Source organism: Lutra lutra, chromosome 1 (assembly GCF_902655055.1).
Source record: "Lutra lutra chromosome 1, mLutLut1.2, whole genome shotgun sequence".
Lineage (NCBI taxonomy): Eukaryota > Metazoa > Chordata > Mammalia > Carnivora > Mustelidae > Lutra > Lutra lutra.
In genome coordinates this window covers 210,251,340-210,276,616 of record NC_062278.1, presented here as the reverse complement: position 1 = coordinate 210,276,616, position 25,277 = coordinate 210,251,340, and the positions used below count along the sequence as shown (strand labels likewise).

The 25,277-nt window shown below is 53.9% G+C and overlaps 2 protein-coding genes across 5 annotated transcripts; one reads left to right on the top strand and one right to left on the bottom strand.

The window, feature by feature from the left end:
• Positions 1-578: 578 nt before the first annotated feature.
• On the top strand, positions 579-4,877 carry GTPBP3 (GTP binding protein 3, mitochondrial). 4 transcript variants are annotated; one of them, XM_047698410.1, is made up of 9 exons: positions 579-1,375; positions 1,876-2,129; positions 2,245-2,306; positions 2,421-2,623; positions 2,808-2,880; positions 2,965-3,108; positions 3,246-3,411; positions 3,687-3,965; positions 4,176-4,877. In XM_047698410.1, the coding sequence occupies exons 1-9, from the start codon at positions 1,157-1,159 to the stop codon at positions 4,399-4,401; spliced, it is 1,626 nt and encodes a 541-aa protein (XP_047554366.1). In that variant the 5' UTR covers positions 579-1,156; the 3' UTR covers positions 4,402-4,877. The 4 variants fall into 4 exon arrangements, with proteins under 4 accessions (XP_047554366.1, XP_047554356.1, XP_047554370.1 ...); XM_047698400.1 differs by having other exon boundaries at positions 2,245-2,331; positions 2,425-2,623; XM_047698414.1 differs by having other exon boundaries at positions 1,256-1,454; positions 1,882-2,129; positions 2,245-2,331.
• A 4,562-nt stretch (positions 4,878-9,439) lies between these two features.
• Positions 9,440-24,744, bottom strand: PLVAP (plasmalemma vesicle associated protein). Its single transcript, XM_047698324.1, has 6 exons — positions 24,281-24,744; positions 17,728-17,824; positions 16,923-17,635; positions 15,252-15,309; positions 15,023-15,101; positions 9,440-10,243 (listed from the first exon to the last, which is right to left on the bottom strand). Exons 1-6 carry the CDS (start codon positions 24,647-24,649, stop codon positions 10,237-10,239), a joined length of 1,323 nt encoding a protein of 440 aa, XP_047554280.1. The 5' UTR covers positions 24,650-24,744; the 3' UTR covers positions 9,440-10,236.
• Between the last annotated feature and the right edge of the window lie 533 nt (positions 24,745-25,277).

The following is a 25,277-nucleotide window of genomic DNA, read 5'->3' as shown; positions in this document are numbered from 1 at the left end:
GCACTCCTCACGCCCTCTCCGTCCAGTTAACCCCTGCTCCCCTCAGGATGTAACCTCCTCAGAGAGGACCCCATAGAGCTTCAAAGTTTAGCACATAAAAGTACAGCCCTCCCACTGTATGAATGAATTTCAGACAAACGAATACACTTTTGGGATGTCCCAAATATTACATGGGACACAGTTACACCAAAACCTTATTTATTTTGTATCCGAAATTCACATTTAACTGGGCGTTCTGTATTTTATCTGCACCCAGACCCCTGACCGTCCTGAGTAGCCTTTTCTGTTAGACTGAGAGCCCAGAGAGGCCAGGAGCCCCTTCTGGTTCTTAGCGCACACAGTAGGCACCTGATGTATACTTATGACAGATGGAACAATTCGGAGAAGGCGAGTTTTCGCGTCTGTCACTCTCTGACAAATGAAAAAGTTGAGCGGGTCGAGGCAGGGATTAGAACTCCAGCGGGTCCGACAGATTCTTCCCCAAGCGCAAGTGCGTCGCCCGCCCGCTCCGTCCAAGAACCAGAGAATTGTCCGTGCGAAAGCGCCCGCGGAGACCCCGCCCAGCCAGTGTCTGGAATTCCACCATCAGCGCTTTATTCCGCTATTCTGCGCTGTCCTGGGTTAACCTGAAAGAAATCCCTGAGACTCCCCTTTCTGGCTTTAGGGGAGCCAGAGACAGACCGGACACTCAGCTCTGCAGGAGCAGGCCTGGGCCAGGAAAGGCCAGAGGGCAGAGAGGGCTGTACTGGGGATTCCAGAAAGGTGTCCTGTCGGAGGGGACCTTGGAGCTAGGTCCTGAGGATGAGTTTGTCAAATGAAGAAGGGTATCCGGGGAGGAGGGAACGGCGGGAGGGAAAGCTGGGGGAGGGAGCGAGAAACAGGGAGAGTTCTGGGAACACAGGTAGGAATCGTCCCAGAAATTTGAACAAGATTTTACTAGGGCCAGGGCGTGGGTATCCCGGAACTCATCCCTCTCCGCCCCTGAGATGCTCTTGTTTCGCCTAAAGCTACGAAGTGGCCAGATGGAAAATACGGGGCTGGAACCCTCGCCTCGGTGTAATTCCCACGGCCCTGGGCCAAGCCGGGTTCTTCCTCCCACCCCTCATTTCCGGTGTCTGGGATACCCGCGGTTCTAGGATCCTAAAAATTCGGTCTAATGTTGCCGGGGGAACGCCATTTCGCTGCACCCCCGCGTCCAGCCCCTTCCCCGCCTCTTTCCCTGCCACTGGCCAATAGAAACGAAGATCTTCAGAGGGTGGGCCGTACGCCTCCTAAGGAGCCCAATGATAATCGAGAGTCGTTAAGCAGTTTACCAGTCACGCCGCGGAGTGGGTGGAGCCTCCTGTCAGGACTAGAAGCCGCCCAGGCAGAGCGGGTAGGCGGGTCGCTGGTTGTGAATCCATGTGGCGGGGGTTGTGGACCCTAGTAGCCCGGGCCGCACGTGGGCCTCGCAGGTGGGGCGATACGGGAAACGGGTGTGACAGCGTGGGGTGCTGCTTGGGCTTCAAATCCTCTCCCTAGGATCTGGGTCCCAGTTCCCTGGGGGCAGAGCCACCTTTCGCATTTTCCCAAGCCCCAATCCGCAGAGCCCACATCTGGGTCATCTGTTGGCCTCAGAGTACCCATTCGGATCACACTTCGACATCAGCGCCCTCACCCTCACAATATATCCATCCCCCTGTCGCAGACCCACATCTGGGTCAACTTCTGCTCCCGGAGACCTTAATCGGGTCACCGTCTGTCCTCAGACGCTCCAATCTGCCCATCCCCCAGCTAAGAACCTCCACCGGGGCCATCTTCCGAACATCGAGCGCCCTATCCACGTGCCACTCGGCAACAGAGCCTCCCAGAGGCACTGATTCTTCTCCTCTCCAGTCCCAGATCGTGCACGCGCCAGGGCAGCGGCGCCCCGGCCCCCGGTTCCGGGGCCACTATCTTCGCGCTGAGCTCCGGCCAAGGTCGCTGCGGCATCGCGGTGATCCGGACCAGCGGTCCCGCCAGCGGCCACGCCCTCCGGAGCCTCACGGCACCCCGGGACTTGCCCCCGGCTCGCAGCGCTTGCCTGCGCCTGCTCAGCCACCCCCGTTCCGGGGAGCCGTTGGACCGCGCGCTGGTGCTCTGGTTCCCAGGTGAGGGGTTCCAGATCCCGAACCTACTGTAGCTCTCATGACCCAGTTTCCTCTCCCCCACCCCCCAGGCGTTTGCCTAGCCGTACTCTCCTCGACTCCCATCTCGCCACACTAGGTCCCCAAAGTTTCACGGGGGAGGACTGTGCGGAATTCCACGTGCATGGAGGCCCAGCGGTGGTGAGTGGCGTCCTGCAGGCCCTGGGTGAGTCTGTAGCCTTGGGTTCGAAGTCTGGCTCTGCCAGTGGACCTGGATGGGGGCCAGGGAGCTCAGGACCCAGTACCTTCCCGCAGGCAGTGTGCCAGGGCTGCGGCCGGCCGAGGCTGGAGAGTTCACCAGGCGGGCATTTGCTCACGGGAAGCTGAGCCTGACCGAGGTGGAGGGGTTGGCAGATCTAATTCACGCAGAAACCGAGGCGCAGCGGCGGCAGGCACTGAGGCAGCTGGACGGGGAACTGGGCCACCTCTGCCATGGCTGGGCCAAGACTCTCACTAAGGCAAGCCCCCTCTTCGCCCATTCCCTGCCTCAGAGACCTCACCTACCCGTTCGGTGCGTGGGAGCTTCCTGTGCATGAGCCTCCAGTCTGGTCTCTTGGGTCAGGTTCGACCTGGGCCCATTGGGGGGGTGGGTTCCTGGGTTACCCCATCACCACTTCTGCCCCCCCCACCCCCACCCCTCAGGCTCTGGCTCATGTGGAGGCCTATATCGACTTTGGTGAGGATGACAACCTGGAGGAGGGCGTCCTGGAGCAAGGTGGGTCCTCCTAGGGGTTGGGGACGCCTGGCATCATAGCCCTCGGAGGCCCCACTCCTTCCCCTCCCTTTCTTCCATCCACAGCTGACAGCCAAGTGCGGGAGCTGGAGCTGGCACTGAGCGCACATCTTCGAGATGCCAGGCGCGGGCAGAGGCTTCGCTCAGGAGCGCACGTAGTGGTCGCAGGACCCCCCAACGCTGGCAAGAGCAGCCTGGTGAACCTACTCAGTGCGTGGGAGGCGGGGCCTAGTGTCGGGGGCGGGGCCGGGAGGAGGGAGGAGGATGAAAACTTAGTTCAGCAGGGAGGCTCCATGGTTTCCACCCCGCTCTCTTCGTGATAATATCCACCCCCAATCCCGTCCCAGGCCGGAAGCCTGTGTCCATAGTATCCCCGGAGCCGGGGACCACCCGCGACGTGCTGGAGATCCCCGTGGACCTGGCCGGATTCCCGGCGCTGCTGAGCGACACGGCGGGGTTGCGTGAGGGCGTGGGGCCTGTGGAGCAGGAGGGCGTGCGGCGCGCCAGGGAGAGGTAGGCTGATAGGGTGGTGGGATGGGGAAACAGCCCTTCCACTTCCATTTTGCCTTGCTGCAATTATTTTGTGTCCCTCCTGAGTCAGGAAAACCTGCTGAAGCCTCTTGAGTGGGGATGAGCCGAGGTTTAAATTCAGCCCCTGTTCCTGCCCTTCCCCTCTTGGTTTGCCCCGCCCCCACCCACGTGCCAAGCCCCGCCCCTCTGGTCACCCCCAACCCCCATGCCTTTGCTCAACTCCGGGGTCACTTGGTTGGTTCTCCCTGTTCCCCCAGGCTGGAGCAGGCTGACCTCATTCTGGCGGTGCTGGATGCTTCTGACCTCGCCTCTCCGTCCAGCTGCAACTTCCTGGATACCGTTGTCGCCCCCGCAGGCGCTGGGAGCCCCAATGAGAGCAGCCAGCGCCTCCTGCTGGTGCTGAACAAATCGGACTTACTGCCTCCAGGGGGCCCAGACCCCAGTCCCAACCTGCCCCCGCACCTGTTGCTGTCCTGCTTGACCGGAGCGGGCTTGGATGATCTCCTGGAAGCACTGAGGAAGGAGCTGGCTGAAGTGTGAGCGGCTCCCCCGCCCCGCCTCTGCCTGTCCCTGTCCCTGTCGCTCAAACTGCCTCAACCCAAGTTCAAGTCAGGGCTGAGCCACTGGCTTGGGCTGCCTACCCGCCCCCCAAGGCTCATTTTCTGGATCTACAAAATGCAAGTGATGATCCCCCTTCAATGGTAGTTGAGAAAGTTGAGAAAGATCGCATTCTTTTTCCCTTCCAGGTGTGGGGACCCGTCCACAGGCCCACCGCTTCTGACGCGTGCAAGGCACCAACATCATCTCCAGGGCTGCCTGGATGCCCTTGGCCACTACAGGCAGACAAAAGACCTAGCCCTGGCTGCTGAGGCGCTGCGACTTGCCCGGGGTTACCTGGGCCGCATCACTGGCGGAGGCAGCACCGAGGAGATCTTGGACATCATCTTTCGGGACTTCTGCGTGGGCAAGTGAGAAGCCCTGAGGCATGTGGGAATAGATTAGGCCAAGTGAGAATCTCATCTCCAACAGAAAACTTGACCCCAGAACCATGAACCAGAGTGCTGCCTTGAGAGGTGATGAGCTCCTTGTTGCTGGCAGTGACTAAGCTACGGCCAGCCGTGCTAGGGGTTCCAGCCCTGGAATGGAGCTCAACGGAGGTCCCTTTGGCTTCCTGTGCTGGGGGAGTAGGAGTGGACGGTTGGGATGGGGTGGGAGGGCCTCAGGGATCTTTGTTTTGCGTTTTTTAATTTACTTTGCAAGTACTAAAGGAATATAAAAAAATTCAGGTGATTCAGAAATGCTTAAACATGGAACCCCCCCCTTCCCTTGGGGTCACAGTTTGTGTTGGTCCAGAATTCTCTCTGCTCTTTTGTTTATTTGTGGATACACCTGTGAAATATGTTTTGTCTTGTATTTTGTCCATAAAGTGTGTGTTTATTGTTCTGCAAGTTGTCGTTCCCTTTTTTGGTATTAACCTGGAAGCTTTGCCTCTTATGTTTGAAAAGAGACTTGCAAGATCCTGGGCGCCTGTGGCCTCTGAGCTTACACAGTCATTCTTTCAGTACCTACTATGTGCTAGAATCGCACACATCATTTTATAGAGTTTTCATAACAGCACAATTCAGTAAGTATCTTGTTGATGAGGAAACTAAGGCTCAGAGAATTATTTAGTTGCTGGACAACCCCAGCTTTGGGATTTGTACGTGGGTTTGTTCAGACTTCCATTCTGAGTTTGCCCTAGGTCTTCTATGCAACAGAAGTGCAGGATACTGGGGACTTAGAGGGGACCAATCGTGACAGGTGCTGCCCCTGCCCACGTTAGAGACCTAGTTCCTGATGGTGAGGTCTAATGGCTATTGTGTGAGCTTATGATGAAGAGGAGACCTGCCTGCTCAGGGATGTGAGTGCAGGTTGCCTTGCAGAGGCGACATTGGTACTGAGAGCCGAATGGTGAGAAGGAAGCCAGATGGAGGAGGTTGGTGAAAGTGTCCCAGGTAGAGGGCACTGCATGTGCAAAGGTCCTGAGGTGGGAACATCATAATGTATTCAAGGAATATCGAGGTGGCCGGTGGCCTGTAGGGGTGAAGCAGTGACTGCGGGGAAGAGAAGAGGGAGATGGGTAGAGGAAGAGAGGGAAGATCTTGATTAATAGGACTTTGATTCTTTTTTTTTTTTTGGATGCTTTCTTTTATTCAGTTTTTTATGTTAATTCCAGTAGAGTTAACATACAATGTTATGTTTCAGGTGTACAATATAGTGATTCAACATTTCCATACATTACTCAGCGCTCATCATGACAAGCGCACCCTTTAATCCCCATCACGTATTTCATCCATCCCCCCACCCACCTCCCCTCCAGTAACCAGCCCTTTGTTCTCTATAGTTAAGTCTGTTTCTTAGGGACGCCTGGGTGCCTCAGTTGGTTAAGCAGCTACCTTCGGCTCAGGTCGTGATCCTGGGGTCCTGGGGTCGAATCCTGCATTGAGCTCCTTGCTCAGCAGGGGGTCTGCTTCTCCCTCTGCCTTCTGCTCCCATTGCTTGCTCTCTCTCTCTCTGACAAAATCTAAAAAAAAAAAAAAAAAAAGCCCGTTTCTTGATTCCTCTCTTTCTTTTTTCCTTTGCTCATTTGTTTTGTTTCTTAAATTCCACATATGACTGAAATCATGCGGTAGTGGTCTTTCTCTGACTTATTTCGCTTAGCCTTATACACTCTAGCTCCGTCCATGTCGTTGCAAATGGCAAGGTTTCATTCTTTTTCACGGTCGAATAATATTCCATTGTGTATATATATATATGCCACATCTTCTTCATTCATCTGTTGGCGGACACTTGGGCTGCTTCCATGATTTGGCTTATAGTAGGTCATACTGCTGTGAACGCAGGAGTGCATGTGTCCCTTTGAATTAGTGTTGAGGCCTTGGATTCTGAGACTCACGGGCGCCTGATATGTTGGTGACGAACCAGCAGAGGGCGCCCTCCTCTAACAAAAGAAGGTCCCGGCAGCTCCCATCAAAGCTCCGCCCTCTGTGGACCCTGGGATCCAGGATTCCACACCCACCTGGCAGCTGGGGAATGGTTAACGTCCCTTGCCACAGGCAGAAGCAGTCTTTTTTTTTTTTTTTTTTTTTTTTCTAATAAGATTTTACTTATTTGACAGAGACAGAGAGCATAGGCAAGGGGAGCAACAGAGGGAGAGAGAGAGAAGCAGGCCCTCTGCCAAGCAGGGAGCCTATGCGGGTCTTGATTCCAAGACAGCAAGATCATGACCCAAGCCAAAGGCAGATGCTTAACGGACTGAGCCACCCAGGCACCCCCAGAAACAATCTTAAATAGGGTCAGAATCCCTTCTAGAATCAGAAAAAGAGTCTTACCTCCAATGATCAAAGATACAAGCTCTCAGGTTTTAGGGCACCTGTGAGCAGAGGCTGGGAGGTATCCAGGGCCAACAAAAGGTATGAAGAGAATGTTCAGGAGGCATCTAGAATACCACCCCCCAACCAAAGGGGGGCTCCTGAGCCTGCGTCTTCAAGGACCTCATTGCAATAAACCACTACCGGTCTGTATGCTTGTTCAGCAGCTAGGGCTGATGCAGCATGGAGAGCTCCTGGAGGGAAAGGGTCACTTGGTGAGCTGAGCCCATGAACATTGTTATTATATCTATTTTTTGGGAATACAAACAGGCCCAGAGGAGAGACGCAATTCCACAGGTTTAGTGGGGCTGGCTGTCCAGTTGTTCTCCACATCAGGAGGATCCAGAGGGCTTTGGGGAGGGGTGAGCAGCGTCTGGGTGGGGAGAGAGACGTTCTTGGGGTAGGATGCCTGGGCACCACCCGCCTCCCCCAGGCCCTGGCCCACAGCTGGACTGAGGTCCTTGGCTACGTTCCCTTTTTTCCAAGAAGGGTGAGGTGGTTTGTGGGAAGCAGCCATGGGGATTATTTATAGAGGTCACAGGAAATCCCTAAAGAGTCAGAACCTCACCCAGTGGCTGGGCCACAAGGTCAGAGAGGTGGTCTGTAAATTGCACCCTGACAGGTCCCTGCTTGCCCCCAGGGGAGCCACCAACCTGGGGGAGTCAGAGATACATGGTCAGGGATGGAGATGGGGATGCCCCCTGCAGGAGCAAGGATAGTACCTGGGGCAATCAAGAGGGCTGCCTGGAGGAGGGATCTCTGGGGGCAGGCCTTGGAGGAAGAAGAAAAAGGCATTCTAGTCTGAGAGCACAAATTAAGAGAGAGTTTTTAGCCAGAGATTTAAAGGTCCAAGACAGCTGGATACAAGAGCTGCCCTGGAGGTGGGGGCGGCAGGGTGGGGGGTGGCGGCAGGGGACACAAGAGAGCTGAGGAACTGGACTTTGTTTCCAGGGTAATGGGGAGCCACAGCGGGTGTGTGAACCAGAGAGGGACATGGTTAGATCCCATGATGGAAAGGTCTCTCCGGACCAGCAGGGTTGGTCATGGGGGCCAGCTGGAGGGATGATATCCTGGGACACTCTGAAAAGAAGAGACCAACCAAAAGTCAGACCTGTGTCCACAAGTCCAGAAAGTTTAGAACAATTATTTCTCGGATGAGAAAATGGAGGCTGAAACCAACTGAGTCAAGATTTGCATTCAGAGAGGTCTGTCTCCTGAACGCAAAACTCAGACATCCTGTGGTTGCTGGGATGGGCTGGTGTCATCCTGCTTTCCAAATCTCCAGTTGCCCAGCCAGTAGGCTGAGGGTCAGGGATGTCCTTGCTTCCTTGGGGCCTGCAGACTGGCCCATCTGGGCGGCCTGGCCTGGCTGACCCCCTTGCCCTGGCTTGGCGGGGCCCCAGCCGAGTGTTTCCTGCAGCAGGCGTCTCTCACCCGAGTTTCCGTATCCAGGAAATATCGCTCCTTTGTCCCTCCTGACTAGCCTGCTTTAAGCGTGGCGTTGCCAGCCCTGGCTCCTTGTGAGTCATCCCCTCCCTGTCTAGGGTCCCGGGGGATGGGCTGGGTGGGGAAGGTGGGGGGTTGGGGTGGAGACAGCAAATGACAAGCTGAGATTCTAGATAATAATTTTTAGGCCGCTTTTCTACTGATGGGCATTTGCTTTATTTCTTGGAGTTCTTACTTCTCAGGAATAAAATCCCAGAAATGGGGGTGCTGAGTTGGAGGATTTCTGCACTTTTACTTTAATGAAATATCACCAAACTAATTTCCAGAAGGGTTACGATGAGATTTGTGTTTCTACCAGTCCTGTAGGAAAATGCCCTTTCTCTACATCTTCACTAGCAGTAGGTATTATGGCTTTTTAAACTTTTTTCTTTTTCCTGGTCTAATGGGTTCAGTGGCATTTTCCTGTATTCCTCTAATGCACTTTTTCCTGTTTTCCCCCACAAATTTAGTGATCAGTATGTTGAAGCAGTTCCCAGCTGGACCCTGGTGCCCTTTCTGACGTCTCATCTCACCACAAAACAAAAGAAGACAAAACAAATGCCCTGAGCCTTTAGTGACACTGTTCCTGGAGCCATTCTGGAGAGGAGGTGTTCCTCTAGTCCATGACAGGCTGTCTTGCCTCAGCAACTGCTGGGGGGAAATCGTCGCAAACCATAGGAAGATGAAAGCCACAGATGGACAACCTGTTTTCTAAGAAACTGCTTTTTTTTTTTAAAAAGATGTTATTTATTTGTCCGAGAGAGAGAGAGCACAAGGAGGGGGAGCAACAGAGGCAGAGGGAGAAGCAGACTCCCCACCTAGTAAGGAGCCCGATGCGGGACTCGATCCCAGGACCCTGGGATCACTACCTGGGCTGAAGGTAACCTCTTAACCGAAGGAGCCATCCAGGTGCCCCAAATAGCAGTTATATAAAAAGTGGTTTCAGAGCTTTGAGGGAAGCTGGTGTCTCCGAGGGCTCTGTCCAGGCTGCAGGCTCTTCTGGCCTTGGGGGCGTGCTGGGGGCAGGGGGTAGGGTCTTAACTTACAAGGTCTTCTCTCCCGCACTGCTAGGACCTGTCTTTTCAAAGCAGAAATCACCACTCTGGAGTCTTTGAAAGGATTCAGTATTTATTTAGTGCCACTAACATTAATACAGGCCACAGGCAGGGCTGGGTGTGGGGGGAGAGGGACAGGGGCTGCCGCCCTCACCGGCTATGCTGGGGTCAGTGGGTGACATTTGCCCTGGGTTTGGGTGCGGTCTGGCAGGGGAGCCTGGAGACTCTCCTGGGGGCTGGGGGGGCTGGGGGATGGAGGCTAATGTCTTCCCATTTTTACTTCCCTAGGCCCCAGATGGAGATGAGGAGTCAGAAGACCAGAAGATTGGAGGGCTTTTGTGGCGGGGGCATGGGTTGGGTGGATGGGTGGGATGCTGTGAGCGCCCGGGCCCCTGCGTGCAGGAGGACTGTGACATCGGGCAAGGGCTGGGCAGAAGGTGTGTCCGTGTGTGTGCGTGATGTCGGTGCTCTGTATCTGTGGGCAACGTGTTCCCTGCGCAGTGTAGCATCACCGCCATGTTTTTGTGAAATGCCATCGCCTCATCAGTGTGTGACATCACGGCTATGTCTGTGTGACGTCACTGCATCCACAGGGGACATCACTGCAGTGTCTGTGGACGAGGGATTGTGTGGTGCCAGTGTGGACCTGTGAGAGAGCATCAGAGGGGGTGGTGGGGTGCGGGGAAGGATGAGTGTGGGGTGCAGGCCAAGGGTACCCACTTTGGCAAATGTGTGGGAGTTCGGCCGAGCGTGGCCATGGCCTGGCTGCTGGTCCGAGCCATGGGCGTCTCGTCCACGCCGTGTTCGCAGACTGGCCGGTTGGGGCCACACCTCGGTCCTCAGGGCCTGGAGCCTCCTCAGCCACTAGGGCAGGAAGGAGAGGGTAAAGGTCAGTGAGACAGACGGAAGGACAAACCTTGCCCGGGCCTGCTTCCTCCCACCCCAGACCCCTTGTTGCCACCGAGGACTCTTTGGCTCTTTTGGGGGCAGTCTTCCCCTTAGACTCCTACTTGTTGAACCTCCCTGCAAGGGTGGGACTGAGATGTGGGCCTCCTCGGTACAAAGATGAAGAGACAGTGGTCAGAGAGGCCACCTGCTGTGCTCCAGACCTTGGCTGCAGCCTGTCCAACTTTTACCTTTGCTTCCCCAAGCCCTGGGGATCCTGGGAGCTTGCCCCAAAGCCCCTGTCCATACCTCCACCCCCAGACAGGGCCTCAGTTTCCCTCCTTTGTCTCCACAGAACTAGCCCCCCCCCACCGTCAGGGCTAGCTCCTTACTCATTCCCAGGAGGGTTTTTCCAAGGAGTCTGCCTCTCCTCACACACTCTCCCTGGCTCCCCAGTGCCCTGCAGACAAGCCAGATCCATTCTACCCAGCATGCAAGGCTCCACCCACTCTGTCCCTACCAGTCCTCCTCATCAGAAACTCAAGTCCTGCCAGAGTCCTTCAAGACTTCAGGAGGCCTCGCTTGCCCCCCCCCCCCCCCCCCCCCCGCAGCCTCTGCAGGAGCCAGCTGGCGGTCTGGAATGCCCTTCCCCCTCCTTGGCCTCGCAAAGGTTCCCGTGAGGGGTCAGGGGTTGGCTCAGACGCTGTTTCCTGGTGGGGAGGAGGGGGCCTCAGCCAAGCTCTGCTTCCGCTGGCCCCCTCCCTTCCTTCCCAGCTCTTCCCTGGGGCCAAGCGGCCTCACGTTCCTTGGCTGGCTCTGGTCCCCCCTTGCCTGGCTCTGGTCCCCCCTTGCCGGCTCCAGCCTGACCAGGACTCAACCGGCTCCTGCCCTGTCGTATATTCATCCTTCACCCACTCCTGCCCACCAGACAGTGAGGGAGAGTGGTCCCTGGCCATTTCTCAGAGACCAGGCTCCTAAGGCCCCATCATCACCTGCCTGGACCAGCACAGTTGCTCTCGGCCTGGTCTTTGGCTCTGGCCTTCACCCCCCAACAGCGACTAGAGGGTGCCTATGGACTGCTGTCCCAAAGCTTCCAAAGTTGTCACCGCAGCCACAGGCCCTGTGTGACCTGCACCCCCCCGGCACCCCCCACTTCCTACTCACCCCCTGGATCGCTCTGCCCAAGCCACACCACCTCCTCACCAGGCCTGGCCCTGTCTCAGGGCCTTGGCTTGGGCTGTGCTCTCCACCTGATATGCCCTTCCAGGGACACCCCACCCCCACAACCCCTCTCTCTAGTTCTCTGCCCCAGCCCCGCGTCACCCTCATGCAGGACAGAGAAGCCTGTCTGGCCTTCTGTGGAAAATTCTATCCTCACACTGCCTCATCCCTTTTCTGCCTTGCCCACTGGCAAGGGGCCCTACAACAAGAGCTCAGGCATCTGGTCTACCCTCCGTCTGCCCCATTGGATTGGGAGCCCCACTAGAGCTCTGCCCATTCCTCCTGGTGTCCTCAGCACCCAGCGGCTGCTCCAGACACAAATGGGCTGAATAAAGGAACCAAATCACAATCGTGGTGGCAATGAACTTGAGTGACACTCGCTGTGTGCCCGGCTCAGAGTCAGGGCCGGACTCCCCATCTGCAAACTTCCACACTGCAGCTGTTGAAGAGAGAAGGCTAGCCGAGGACAAAGCACCAGCGGGACACCCTGCCACCGCCTCTGCCCCCCAGCTCCTGGGTGGGGCCTGTGGGACCTTCTTCCCGAAAGCTGCCCAGCTCTCTAAATGTGAATGCTTTGCCAGAGGGAAAGCCAACCTTGGCTTGATAATGGCCAGGCCTCTGGGATCCTGAGGGTCTTCTCTAGCGTACGAAAATCCTCCTGAAACCTCCCTTTTCCTGACCTCCTCCAGCTCCCAAGTATATAACCAGCCACCCCTCCCCATCCTGGTATAGCTGCTCTTTCTGCTCGGGGCTCCTGTCCCCCTGGTTGTTGTTGTTTTTTTTTTTTTTTAATTTTTAAAAATTTTAAATTATTTATTTATTTTTAAAATTTATTTGATAGACAGAGATTACAAGTAGGCAGAGAGGCAGGCAGAGAGAGAGGGGGAAGCAGCCTCCCTGCTGAGTAGAGACCCGATGCAGGACTTGATTCCAGGATGCTGGGATCATGACCTGGGCTGAAGGCAGAGGCTTTAACCCACTGAGCCACCCAGGCGCCCCTGTCCCCCTGTTTTAATAAAACCACCATTTTGCACTAAAGACGTCTCAAGAATTATTTCTTTAGGGCGCCTGGATGGATCAGTGGGTTAAAGCCTCTGCCTTTTGGCTCGGGTCATGGTCCCAGGGTCCTGGGATGGAGCCCCGCATCGGGCTCTCTGCCTGGCGGGGAGCCTGCTTCCCCTCTCCCTCATCCTGCCTCTCTGCCTACTTGTGATCTCTTCTGTCAAATAAATCTTAAAAAAAAAAAAAAAAAGAATTCTTTCTTGGCTGGCGGCTCCGGACCTCACCCCACTGAAGAACCTCACCTATATTCCAAAACCGCCTCACTACTTTTGCCTTATCCAGCCCCCGGGCCCCGAAACCAGTATATACTTATTTGTCTTTATGTTAATTGTGTGTGTTTAACTTAAAGAAATGGATATCCACAAGACATGGTCTTGTCAGGGAAAAAGGAAATCTAGTGCACTTGCCATCAAGAAAAAATGACTTAAAAGGGTCCACGGGAAAACCAAGACTTTGTGTTCTGGTCCAGCTGATGGGAGGGTTCTGGGTTGGCCCTGGCTTTGGGATCACTGCAACAGCTGCAAGTGGGGGAGCATGGTAGCAGCTCAGAGACTGCGTCAAGGTCAGAAGGAGTAAGAGTGGAAAAGGAAGGCCCTCTCCTGATCAGAGGGTGTGGGGGGAGCTGAGTGATTGGGGCTGGACCTCAGCCCTGGCCCCTGACCAGAGGCATGAAAAATTCCAATGTGATTGTACAGCCTGTGGTTTGCCTATGCTAGCCCACCCAGGAGCTGGCCTCACTGGGACTCCAAGCCAGAGCCGATGGCCCCTTTCTCAGGCGGAAGGTGAATCAAGACTGGAGCACAGAGGTCCAGAGCCCCTTCCTGAGACCTGGCAGAGAGAAGCAGGAGGGGCCCTGCTTTAAGTACTCATTGTTTTCTCTGTGGAGGAACGTCTTTGGGGGTAAACAATGTCAAGAGCTTCCCCTTTCTCCGCCTGGGACTGGTCTGGGCTGAGAGCCTGGCTCTGGCCCTGACTCACTGACGCATGACCCCAGGCTGGTCACTTCCCTGGGGCCTCAGTTCCCTCCTCTGAAAAGTGGGGATAATAATAGAACCTCCTTCCTTGCCATGTTGGCTTTGGGCCAAGATGGAGAGAGGAAAACTGTTTGCTTGGAGCAGGGTCTTCTCTCCATCCTCCTGCTTCCCTCCCTGAGGGCTGCCTGAGGCTGAGGGATTTCTCCCAGACGGAGCCATCCAGAACGGAAGGGACAAGTGCTGTTAAGGGGTGAGCTCCCCGTCAGAGGGCGTATGTAAGAGGAGCCATAGAGGAAATGGAGCTGGATGTGGAGGACCGCCCCCACCCTGGGATTTGAAGACAACACTCTGGAAGTCAATTTGTCCCCAGGCTGACCTGGGCAGACCACAGCCTTGCTGGCAAAGCCATGGGAGAGGCACAGGCTTGGGGTTGGCGGAATTTGACTTAAAATCCCCGGTGTCGCCTGGAGCCCTGGGTCCTAAACTGTGAATGGCAGTGCCCTTCCCAGACTCCTTGCCCAGAGATATGGTCCTGCACAGGGACCGTAGCCACCATCTGGGAGGGAAGAACAGGATGTTCTCGAGGCGGTGACCTGAGTCACCTTCCCTGTGATGCACAGGCTGTACTCTGGGAGGGGGCGAGGGGGAGCAGGGTACAGACACGGAGCCCTGACCTGAGTGTGTGCACAGGTGCCTTGATGTGCCCCGCTGCAACCCCCAGCCCCCGGCTTTACGCGCCTGTGGACAGCACTTCACAGTTAGCGAAGAGTTTCCATGCCCTTGATTTCAGAGACCTCCGTTTTTGTAGCAGTTAGAAAGAGAATCAGAGGGGTCTCCACGCTGCTGCTGCTCTCCCTCCTCCCTTCCTTAGCTCCAGCCACCCCCCATCCCCCAGCCTGGCCTCTGAGCCTTTACCCTGGCTCTTCTCATCGTCCAGAGCGCTGTGCCTTCTGCCCTTTCCCAAACCAGCTTGGGCCCATCCTCCAGCTCAAAGGCCTCCTCCTCACTGAAGCCCTCTCTTGCGGGCCTGGAGTCCAAGAGCCTGGGTTCGAGTCCCCAGCTCTGCCACTCCCCGGCTGTGTTACCTGGGCCACAGCGCACACCTTCTCTGTGCCTCATTTTCCTCATCTGGAAAGTGGGAGGTGATGACAGTGGCTCGCCCACTGATTAGGGTTGTGAGGGTTCAGCGACTTAAGCTGGCGAAGTGCTTCTGACTGTGCTGAACTCACAGTAAGCCGCCCGTAACTGTAGGCTCTTGGTCTCTCTTTTCATGGCTCCTTCACGGTTTCTTTCACCCCTTAATGAAGAAGTTCCATGAATGGGTCTGCATGGGTCTTAGTCATGACTGTGTCCCCAGGACCCAGCATAGGGCCTGGTAGACAGCCAGCACTCAATTAAGGAAGCACCTAGTGCAAGATGAGCCTCCTTCTACCCCTAGTCCTCTTCCCAGCCTCCGCAGAAGCCCTGAGACTGAATCACCTCAGTCTGCACTGTGCCTTACCTGGGTGGGGCTACAGCATTGCCTGCGGGCCTCTGGGATTCCAGGATCCTTCTCTTGAACTCCTCCAGGACAGCTGGGTCTGTGGTGAGAGAGAGGGGTCAGGTTCAACCAACCGCCCTGACCCTGGGCTAGGGGTGGCGCAGCAGCCCCAATAGCAGGGCTGAGATGGGAGAAGCAGCAGAAAGGACCATCCCCGAATGCCTTCCTGGCCCTGCTTTCTGTCACTCACCGATGGGCTGGCGGTTGGGGGCAGGGGCCACAGGTCTTGGCATAGGCATCGGCTGCGACTGTGGGAAGAAAGATGGAGGGAGGTTGGCAGAAGTCGGGACCCCTGAACCAGAATCCCATGGAGGCTCCTTTATGCCCTTGGATGCCTGGGTCAGAGTTCCTTCCAGGGCAGGGAAACAGACCCGGGAGACAGATACCCGTATTAATGGATGTACATGCACCCACCTGCCCTTAAGGGACCGGGAACTCTGGAAGCTGACTTTCCTTGGAAGCCTCCCAGAGAGCTTGCTGGGGCCTGCCTCGGTCTCCCCTACAATCTTAGTTCCAACCCGACCCCAATTCATGACCCCAACTGAGTCCATCCACCCAACACCGGACCCAGCCCCCCTCTATGCTGAAGCTGACTAACTTTGTAAACTCTCTGCCTTCTCTCCAATGACCCTGAACCTGAAATCCAAAGCCAGCTTTAAACTCAATCACCTGAAATCCAAATCCAACATGAAAACGGTGCTTTCTTTAGACTCAAACCCTGACCTAAACCCAATCCCCATGACAAACCTGATCAAAGATCATAACTTGACATCCAACTTGGACCCAACCCGTTCCTTAGACCTGGCTGCCATGAAAATTCCACTACCAGCCTCCTTCCCCCAGTCCAGCCCTGGACGCCACCACAACCACCCAGAAACACTTTCCCAATACCACACTCATTGCAACTCAACTTTAGACCCTAGACTTTACCTCAAATGGAACCTCAACCCAGCCCCACTCCAAGATTAGCCCCTGTGCGGTTTCTGCTCTACACCCAGCCCTGACCCTCACCCCTCCCCAGGTCTCCCTACCCTAACTCAGGGTCACCCAGTCTGTCATTTCAAATATATTCCGAGGCCAGCCCAATTCAGCCCTCAGTCAGCCACCCTAAACCCCAACCAATTTCAACTCCTAACCCATGGTCAACACCAATCCCAATCCTAATGCCTATGAAATCCTAAATCCACCCTTGGCCCCAAACCTCTAATCATCTCTAGCCCCACCAGTCACCTGTGCTCAGCTGAGCTTCAACTCCAACTTTGGGGGCTCCACTCGACCGAACAGAAGCCACTGAGATCCTGCACCCAATGTTAAACTCACCGGTTGCCCTGCACGTGACCCCTGGCCTGACTTTCAACCTTTCCCCCACAATCCAAACTCAGCACAACCCCAATTCTAAGACTCATGTGATCTTCGATGGAACCCTAACTTTAATTCAAACCAACCCTAAACACGGTGGTCACTAAGAACTCACCTTCACCTAAACACAAGCCCTGCTCCGCATCACGCCTTCCTCTGGACCAGCCTTACTCTTCAGTCTCACTAACAACCCCCACTCCATGGCCCCTGATCTGTCAACTCAGACACATCCCCACCCCGACACCAACCCTCCATGAATCCCCTGTCTTTACCCTGAACCAATCTGGATGCCCACCAGGCACCCTAAACTCAATCCCAATCCTTAATCCTTTCTCCATGTTCTTCCAAACTCCACCCCAATCCTGTGTCAGTGACACTCTCAAGTGCGGTAAGTAACCAGACCTAGACTGCAAAGCTCACCTCAACGCCCCGAGACATCACCACCAACACGGCCCCCAGACCTGACCCCAGTGCAACCTGAGTCCGGGGCCCTCTAGCCCACCTTGGCCTTGATGCAGGTGTCCAGGGCGGAGTTGCTGACGGCCAGCTGCATTTTGATCTGCTCTGCCTCCCGCTTCTTCTCCTCCAGCTCCTTGGCCAGGTTGTCCCGCTCCTTCCGCAGTGCCGCCTTCTCCTCCAGTGCGAGCTGTGTCTGCCGGGCGCATTCGGCCTGGAGCTTGGCCTCCCGGGCCTGGGCCTCCTTCTGCACCTTCTCCTTGGCCTCCTGACTGGCCCGCAGGGCCTCCTCGACCTCCAGCTTCTGGCGCTGGATGTCCGAGTTCTCTCGGGCTACGCGCTCTATGCCGGCCCGCAGGCTCCGGGCCAGCTCCTCCACCTTGGTGCTCATGAGGGCGGGCATGTGGTCACAGCTTCTCCGGGCGGAGGCTATTTCCGAGCCGAGGGGATGGTACAGGTTATAGCCCATCGAGTCCAGGGTGCGGGGGATAATGGAGTCCCTCCAGAGGTTACGCAGCTCGATCTCAAACTTATCCTTGTCCAGCGGGAGGCAGAGGGCCTGCACCTTCTGCAGGCGGTCCTCGGCCAGCTGTCGCTCCTGCTGCTGCTGCTTCTGGACCTTGCCACACTCAGCCAGCTTCTCCTCCACCACTCCCTTGCTCATCGCCAGACCCTGCTTGTCTTTGGTGCATACTTCCTTCTCCTTGGCCAACTCTACCTCCAGCGTCTTGGCCTTATGGTTCAGCATGAGGAGCAAAGCTACAGGGACATGACAAGACATCTCTGAAAGGTTGGGGGTTGCCAGGAGACTTGGCACATTGGCGCCCTACTACCCAGACCAGACCACTCACCATCGCAGGTCTTGTTGGTCTCCTTAAGTTGCTCTTGGCATTGCTTCTCGCTCAAGATGATGGCCGCCATGTATGGTTGGTTGCTCACGTAGGTCATCTAACGGGACGGGACATAAGACAGAGCTCACTGTCCAGCACCCGTGGGTCCCCCTTGCTCCTGGTTTGCCCAGACCCTCTGGGCTGGGACCCCAGATCCCACAGCCGGTTGGCCTGGGTTGGCCCAGATTACAAGCGCATGACTCCTCTATAGGTGATGCTGGTTGGATCTTTAAAAGTTGTTACAGTTAATACTATATATTAATAATACTATTTATTTATTTATTTATTTATTTATAATTTTTAAAGATTTTATTTATTTATTTGACAGAGAGAGAGAGAGCCCAAGCAGAGGGAAGGACAGAGGGAGAGGGAGAAGCGGCTCTCTGTTGAGCAGGGAAACAGATGCAGGGCTTGATCCCAAGACCCTGGGATCATGACCTGAACTGAAGGCAGATGCGTAACCAACTGAGCTACCCAGGCACCCCTGGTCAACTTCTTTTTGACAAGGATGCTGTTAGGAACTGAATTGTGTCTTCCCACTCATAAATGGAAGTCCTAACCCCTGGTACCTCAGAATATGACTGTATTTGGAGTTAGCATCTTTAATGATGTGATTAAGTTAACATAAGGTCATTAGGGTGGGCCCTCATCCAATATGACCGGTGTCCTCATTTGAACACCCAGAAATCCACAGAGGGAAGGTGACACAGAGACACAGTGAGAAGGTGGCCATCTGTAAGGCAAGGAGGGGGCCCCACTCCTGGAACCAATTCTTCCCTCCTAACTCTCCAAAGGAATTCACATCTTGACCTCGTTTATGTGCAAAAATAAATTTCCATTGTTTAAGCCACCCAATTTGTGGTACTTTGTTAATAAGGCAGCCCTAGAAAATTAACAGAGGTTGCAAAATCATTCCATGGGGGAAATAAAGAGTCTTTTCAACAAATAGTGCTGGCATAGCTAGATCGCCACATGTTAAGGAATGAATTTGGACCCCTACCTCACACAATATACAAAAAATTTACTCAAAATAGCTCAACGACCCAAATATAAGAACTAAAACTATAGAACTCTTTTTTTTAGAAGATTTTATTTTTTAATTTGACACACAGAGAAAGATCACAAGTAGGCAGAGAGAGAGGAGGAAGCAGGTTCCTTGCTGAGCAGAGAGCCTGTCACAGGACTCGATCCCAGGACCTTGAGATCATGACCTGAGCTGAAGGCAGAGGCTTTAACCCACTGAGCCATCCAGGCACCACTATAGAACTCTTTAGAAGAAAACAGAGGTGTTAACTCTGAATGACTTTGGATTTGGCAATGGTACCTTTCTTTCTCTCTTTAAGATTTTATTCATTTATTTGGTAGAGAGAGAACACAGAGCAGTGGGAAGGGGCAGAGGGAGAGGGAGAAGGAGAGGGAGAAGCAGACTCCCTGCTGAGCAGTTGCTCCCCCCTCCCTCAGCAATGGTTTCTTAGATGTGACACCAGAAGCACAAACAAGGAGAAAAACAGATAAATTGGACTTCATCAAAATTAAAGATTTCTGGGCTTTAAAGGATTCTATCAAGGGAAAAGACTATGGAATCACTATATGGTGTAGCTGAAACTGACATAACATTATGTGTCAATTCTACAGGGAGAAGATAACCCAGAGTTGGGAGAACATATTTGCAAAGAATGTATTTGATGAGAGGACTAGTATCCAGAATATATAAAAGTAAATTCTTATGGATCAATATAAAGAGATAGCTTGGAGCGCCTGGGTGGCTCAGTTGGTTAAGCATCTGCCCTCGGCTCAGGTCATGATTCCAGGGTCCTGGGATCGAGCCCTGCATGGGGCTCCCTGCTCAGTGGGGAGCCTGCTTCTCCCTCTCCCACTCCCCTTGCTTGTGCATGCTTTCTCTCTCTCTCTCTGTCAAATGAGTAAGTAAATAAAATCTTAAAAAAAAAAAGAGATAACTTAATTGAAAAAAGGTCAAAGCATCTGAAACATTTCTTCAAAGAAGATACACACGCTGTTGACAAGCACATCAAAAAATATTCACCATCACTACGCATCAGGGAAATGCAAACAAAAACCATCAGGAGATACCACCTTCCGACCATTAGGATGGTTATAAATGATGGGGGAAACACAAGCAGAGAGTAACAAGCGTTGGTGAAGATGAAGAGAAATGAGAAATCCCAGATGGTACTGGTTGGAATGTAAAATGGGGCAGCCACTTTGGAGAGCAGTCTGGTAGTTCCTCAAAATGTCACGCATAGAATTATCATGTGACCTAGCAATTCCACTCTTGGTGGAGACCTGAGAGAAATTGAAGCACATTTCACACACACATTTATAGCAATCACCGAGGGGTGGAAACAATCCAAGGGTCCATCAACGGGTGAATGAACAAAATGAGGTCCATCCACAGAATGGAATATTACTCAGCCATAAAAAGGAACAAAACCCTGACACATGCTACAATGTGGGCAAACCTTCAAAACGTCATTTAGAAACAAGATGGGATTAGGAGGGGGACAAAGCGTAAGAGACTCTTAATCTCACAAAACAAACTGAGAGTTGCTGGAGGGAGGGGGTAGGAAGAGGGTGGTTGGGTGATGGGCATTGGGGAGGGTATGTGCTATGGTGAGTGCTGTGAAGTGTATAAGCCTGACGATTCACAGCCTGTACCCCTGGGGCTAATAATACGTTATATGTTAATATAAATAAAAAATTAAATTAAAAACCAAACCAAACCAAACCAAACAAAAAACGTAATTTAGTATGACTCCTGTTGTAGGATCCCATTTATACGAAACGTCCAGAACAGGCAAATTCATAAAGACAGAAAGCAGTGGTTGCCAGGGGCTGGGGGAGGGGGAGGCTGGGGAGTGACTGCTCATGGGGACGGGGTTTCTTTTCCAGAGTGATGGAATGTTCTAAAATCAATTGTGAATCACTCTGTGAAGGTGCTCAAAATTATTGAACTATACACTTTTAATTGGGTGAGCTGTAGAGCATATGAATTATATCTCCATAAAGCTGTTTTTCCTTTAAAGATTTTATTTATTTATTTGACAGACAATATGAGAGTATATGAGTGGGGGGAGGAACAGAGGGAGAGAGAGAAGCAGACTCTCCACTGAGCAGGGAACCCGACTTGGGGCTCGATCCCAGGACCCTGGGATCATGACCCGAGCCAAAGGCAGACGCTTAACCCAGTGAGCCACCCAGGTGCCCTTGTGTCTTTCCTGGGCTTGACTGACTGAGCCACCCAGGTGTCCCTCAATAAAGCTTTTTTTTTTTTTTTTAAGATTTTATTTATCCATTTGACAGACAGAGACCACAAGTAGGCAGAGAGGCAGAGAGAGAGGGGGAAGCAGGCTCCCTGCTGAGCAGAGAGCCCAATGCGGGGCTCGATCCCAGTACCCTGAGATCATGACCTGAGCCAAAGGCAGAGGCTTAACCTACTGAGCCACCCAGGTGACCCAATAAAGCTGTTTTTAAAGGAAGTTCTTACAATGCAGCAAGGTGTGCTTTCCAAACTTTGGAACAGAACCCTCTGCAGTGGGCACCTGGGTGGCTCAATCAGGTAAGTGTTTGCCTTAGGCTCAGGTCATGATCCCAGGATCCTGGGATCTCGTCCCACATCAGGATTCTTGCTCAGCTGGGAGCCTGCTTTTCCCTCTGTCTGCCGCTCCCCCTGGTTGTGCTCTCTCTCTTTCTCTCTCTCTGTCAAATTAATTAATTCATTAATTAATATCTTTTTAAAAAACATTTTATTCATTTGACAGAGATCACAAGTAGGCAGAGAGGCAGGCAGAGAGAGAGGAGGAAGCAGGCTCCCTGCTGAGCAGAGAGCCCGACGTGGGGCTCGATCCCATGACCCCGAGATCATGACCTGAGCCGAAGGCAGAGGCTTTAACCCATTGAGCCACCCAGGTGCCCCCATTAATTAATATCTTAAAAACAAAAGCAGAAACCCTCTGCAGAAATATAACAGGTAAAGCAGTGCAGAATGTGGAGGGTTTGTCTTTCTGTGATTCCTTGTCCTTATTCCTTTGGAAGCGGGGTGTGTGCTAATGCCCTGGGCTCAGGGGGAAGGCAGGAATAGCTCTGGACGTTCTAGTGACTTTTGCTTTAAAAAAGCCACAGAAGAAGAAGATCTGGAGGTTTCGATAACATGCATTGGATCCAAAAATGAAATGAGAAAGAGGCTTTCTTCCAGGTGGAGGAAGTGAAAAGAGGAGGTCTCCGGATGCTACTTCTGGACCCCAAGTGCCAGGTGAGGGTCCCAGCAGCTTGACCCAGGCAGGGTGGAGCAGACCCTAAAAATATCACTGAGTTAGAGGCACCTGGGTGGCTCAGTCATTAAGTATCTGCCTTCGGCTTGGGTCATGATCCTATGGTCCTGGGATCAAGCCCCACATCGGGCTCCCTGCCTGGCGGGAAGCCTGCTTCTCCTTTTCCCACTCCCTCTGCTTGTGTTCCCTCTCTCACTGTGTCTCTCTGTCAAATAAATAAATAAAATCTTTAAAAAAAAAATCAATGAGTTAAATTCTCTTTTCACTTCCAGGATCTCGGGGCTAGAAGTGCAGTTGCCCCAGCAGAGAATTTAAGAAAAATCACTTTTCTTAGCATGGCCAGGACCGGGGAAGACCAAGATTCACCGGCTGCCTTTGGACACTTGGGGCTGCCGTGGCGCGGGCAGGGGTGGGGGTACTCCCAGGGTGGGGAACATGCACCCTGAAACTAGAGAACCCCCAGCGGCCTTGGAGAAAATCCCAAGAGGTTCTAGCCCAGAGAAATTTGTCAACACGGAGGAGAAAAAAACAAAAAACAAACAAAAAAAAACAAACAAACTGTGATTTTCAAATGCTATATTTGTAAAGATGCAGATTGTTGGGTTTCTAAAATTCTACGATGGGGGGAGTTTAGGGTCCTGGGATGTGTGTGAGTATCTAAAACTTTATGATCCTAGAATTCCTGATAGCCCCTGGGCCAGACCCCTGTTTGTCTCCTGGAAGATGCAAATGGGCCAATTCCTGGGGAACTGGGAAGTCTGAGGGGGCACGTCCTGGCCTGGATGCTGGTTCAAAGGGATACACAGCCCCGTTCTGGGATCCAAAGGGGGACCTGACTCATTCTGGGGACTGAGGGCGACCCACCTTGCCCTGGGATCTGAGACAGGGAGACATGGACCTTCTCAGGGCAGGTGTGAGGGGGGCCGAGCATATCTTTCCTGGACAGTAGGGAGGGCTGGGTGGTCTGAGACCCCAACAAAGAGGCCTTTTCTTCCTTCCATTGCCCCCTACCCCCCACCTCAGCCAGCCTGTGGGGGAAACTGAGGCTGCCTCCATCCAGCCTTCCCCCTCTGGCCCTCGCATCGCTCACCCCATTCTGCTGAGGCCCAAGGAATGCAGCCCCAGCCCCAGCCCCAAGGTCTCCCGGAGGAAGCGCATGTGTGAGAAAGCGGGAGATTGTCTTGCCAGGGGCATAGGACATGAGCTGGGGGAGCAAAAAGGTGGCAGTCTCCTCTAGATGCTCGGGAGTGCCACCAGGACCCTTCCCTGGGGCTGCCCGTCTCTGCCCTGCCCCCAGCCCCCAAGCTGCCTTCCCCAACTCAGGCTTTCACTTCCCCCTCCTCAAAAGGGTTTGGAACTTCTCCTTACCTCAAGGGACTCAATGATGAGATATTTCTAAAGTGGACACCCAGCACAAGGTAAATGGGAACTGTTCATACTTCTTCCTCAGTAAGCACCGAAAGTGCTGAGTTTTTGTTTAGTTAGTTCTTAATCTTGCTGGTATGTGCAGGCACATTCTGAACGCTTTATGTGTATGAGATCATGGGCCCAGGGCTGCTGCCAATCCACAGCCAGGATGCCCAGCGAAACTTAAGTTCCACATAGAGGAGCGCCTGGGTGGCTCAGTGGGTTAAGCCTCTGCCTTCGGCTCAGGTCATGGACTTGGGGTCCTGGGATTGAGCCCCGCATTGGGCTCTCTGCTCAGCAGGGAGCCTGCTTCTCCATCTCTCTCCGCCTGCCTCTCTGACTAATTGTGATCTCTGTCTGTCAAATAAATAAATAAAATCTTTAAAAAAAAGTGCAGATAGATAGTGAATACAGCGGTGCCTGGGTGGCTCAGCTGGTTAAGCGTCTGCCTTCAGCTCAGGCCATGATCTCAGGGTCCTAAGATCAAGCCCTGCATCGGGCTCCCTGCTCAGAGGGAAGTCTGCTTCTCTCTCTCCCTCCTGCTTGTGCTCTCTCTCTCTCTCTCTATCAAATAAATAAATAAAATCTTTAAAAGAAAAAAAGATAGTAACTACATTCTTTTAGGATAAGTGTATCCCCAGTATCGTATGGGACATACTTGTACTAACGAACTACGCATGGCTTATCCACATGGGCTCCTCACATGACATAGAGGGTCTATGACTGCCTCTGGCTCCTGGACGAAGGGACCGGAGCTCAGATTGGGGAGGGGGACCTGCCCAGAGCGCCCAGGGCAGGCGTCTGGCCCGCGGCCTTACCAGGTCAGCCTGGCACTGGCGGAAGCTGGCATTGATCCTGTCCAGGTCGCGGCGGGCGCTCAGCATCATCTGCGTGATGGTCTCCTTGGCGCGGGAGGTGAGGTTGAGATCCTTGGACAGGTTGGCCTGGGAGGCCGTGAGCCCCACGACCTGGTTGTACAGGCTCTCGGCCCGGCGCTCGGTGGCCTGCAGGTTGGATTCCGTGCTCACGTGCACGTTGCCGTAGACCATGAAGAGGACAAGGCCCAGGATGATCAGAAACTGAATGAGTGACACAAAGAGGAAGAAGTAGCGCAGGTAGTACCAGCAGTCCCTCGGGCTGCCCCCTGCCCGTGAGTAGGCTCCTCCATGCTCCATTGCCAAGCCCATCTCTGCCCGGGGCCCGCGGTGCTGTTCCCCTGGTTGGCCTGCGCTGGGTGGCGGCCGCTGCCCCTTGTGCTCACCCTGCCACGGAGCAGGGGGAGTGTTTATATTACTCCTCTTAATACTTCCTCTGCCTGGCTCCTTCCTGACCGGGAGGAAATGGGGGCTGTGGGTTATCACAACACTCCCACCCTGGCTGTGAAGGGAAGGGCCGGGGCGCTGCTGGGTTTCTGATAGTCCCTGGGTGGGGCACCAGCTGGGTGATGGGGTTGGGGAGCTTCTTTGGCTCCTCAGAGCCTCAGTTTCCCCACCTGCCCTTGCTCCGTGCCAAGCACTATCCTCACTATTCTCAGCACTGGCTGCATACTGTCTCCTGTCATCGACCCCTGTGGTGTGGAGGAGGAAACTGAGGCACAGGGAGGCAAAGGGACCATCCCTGGGTCTCATGCTGTGAGTTCACAGAGCCGGGCTTCCCTCTCGGTGGACTGACTATGGATGTGCATCCGCCTCATGAGCTAAATCAGGTGGAGTGCTTGGCCCAGAGCTGGGCATACAGTAGATGCTCATCAGGGCTTCCCAGAGGGCTGACCCGTGGATGACCATGGCCCAGGCTCCCTGAGGGGTCACCCACGGC

Bases quoted from the DNA above. Each gene is read 5' to 3' on its own strand.
- GTPBP3 (XM_047698400.1), top strand. From the start codon at position 1,157: ATGTTGCCGGGGGAACGCCATTTCGCTGCACCCCCGCGTCCAGCCCCT. The intron at 2,130-2,244 runs GTGAGGGGTTCC...TCGCCACACTAG, and splicing joins GCTGGTGCTCTGGTTCCCAG to GTCCCCAAAGTTTCACGGGG. The intron at 3,412-3,686 runs GTAGGCTGATAG...CTGTTCCCCCAG, and splicing joins GTGCGGCGCGCCAGGGAGAG to GCTGGAGCAGGCTGACCTCA.
- PLVAP (XM_047698324.1), bottom strand. From the start codon at position 24,649: ATGGGCTTGGCAATGGAGCATGGAGGAGCCTACTCACGGGCAGGGGGC. The intron at 17,825-24,280 runs GTAAGGCCGCGG...CCGTCCCGTTAG, and splicing joins GCCAGTGCCAGGCTGACCTG to ATGACCTACGTGAGCAACCA. The intron at 15,310-16,922 runs GTGGGCTAGAGG...TTCTTCCCACAG, and splicing joins ACACCTGCATCAAGGCCAAG to TCGCAGCCGATGCCTATGCC.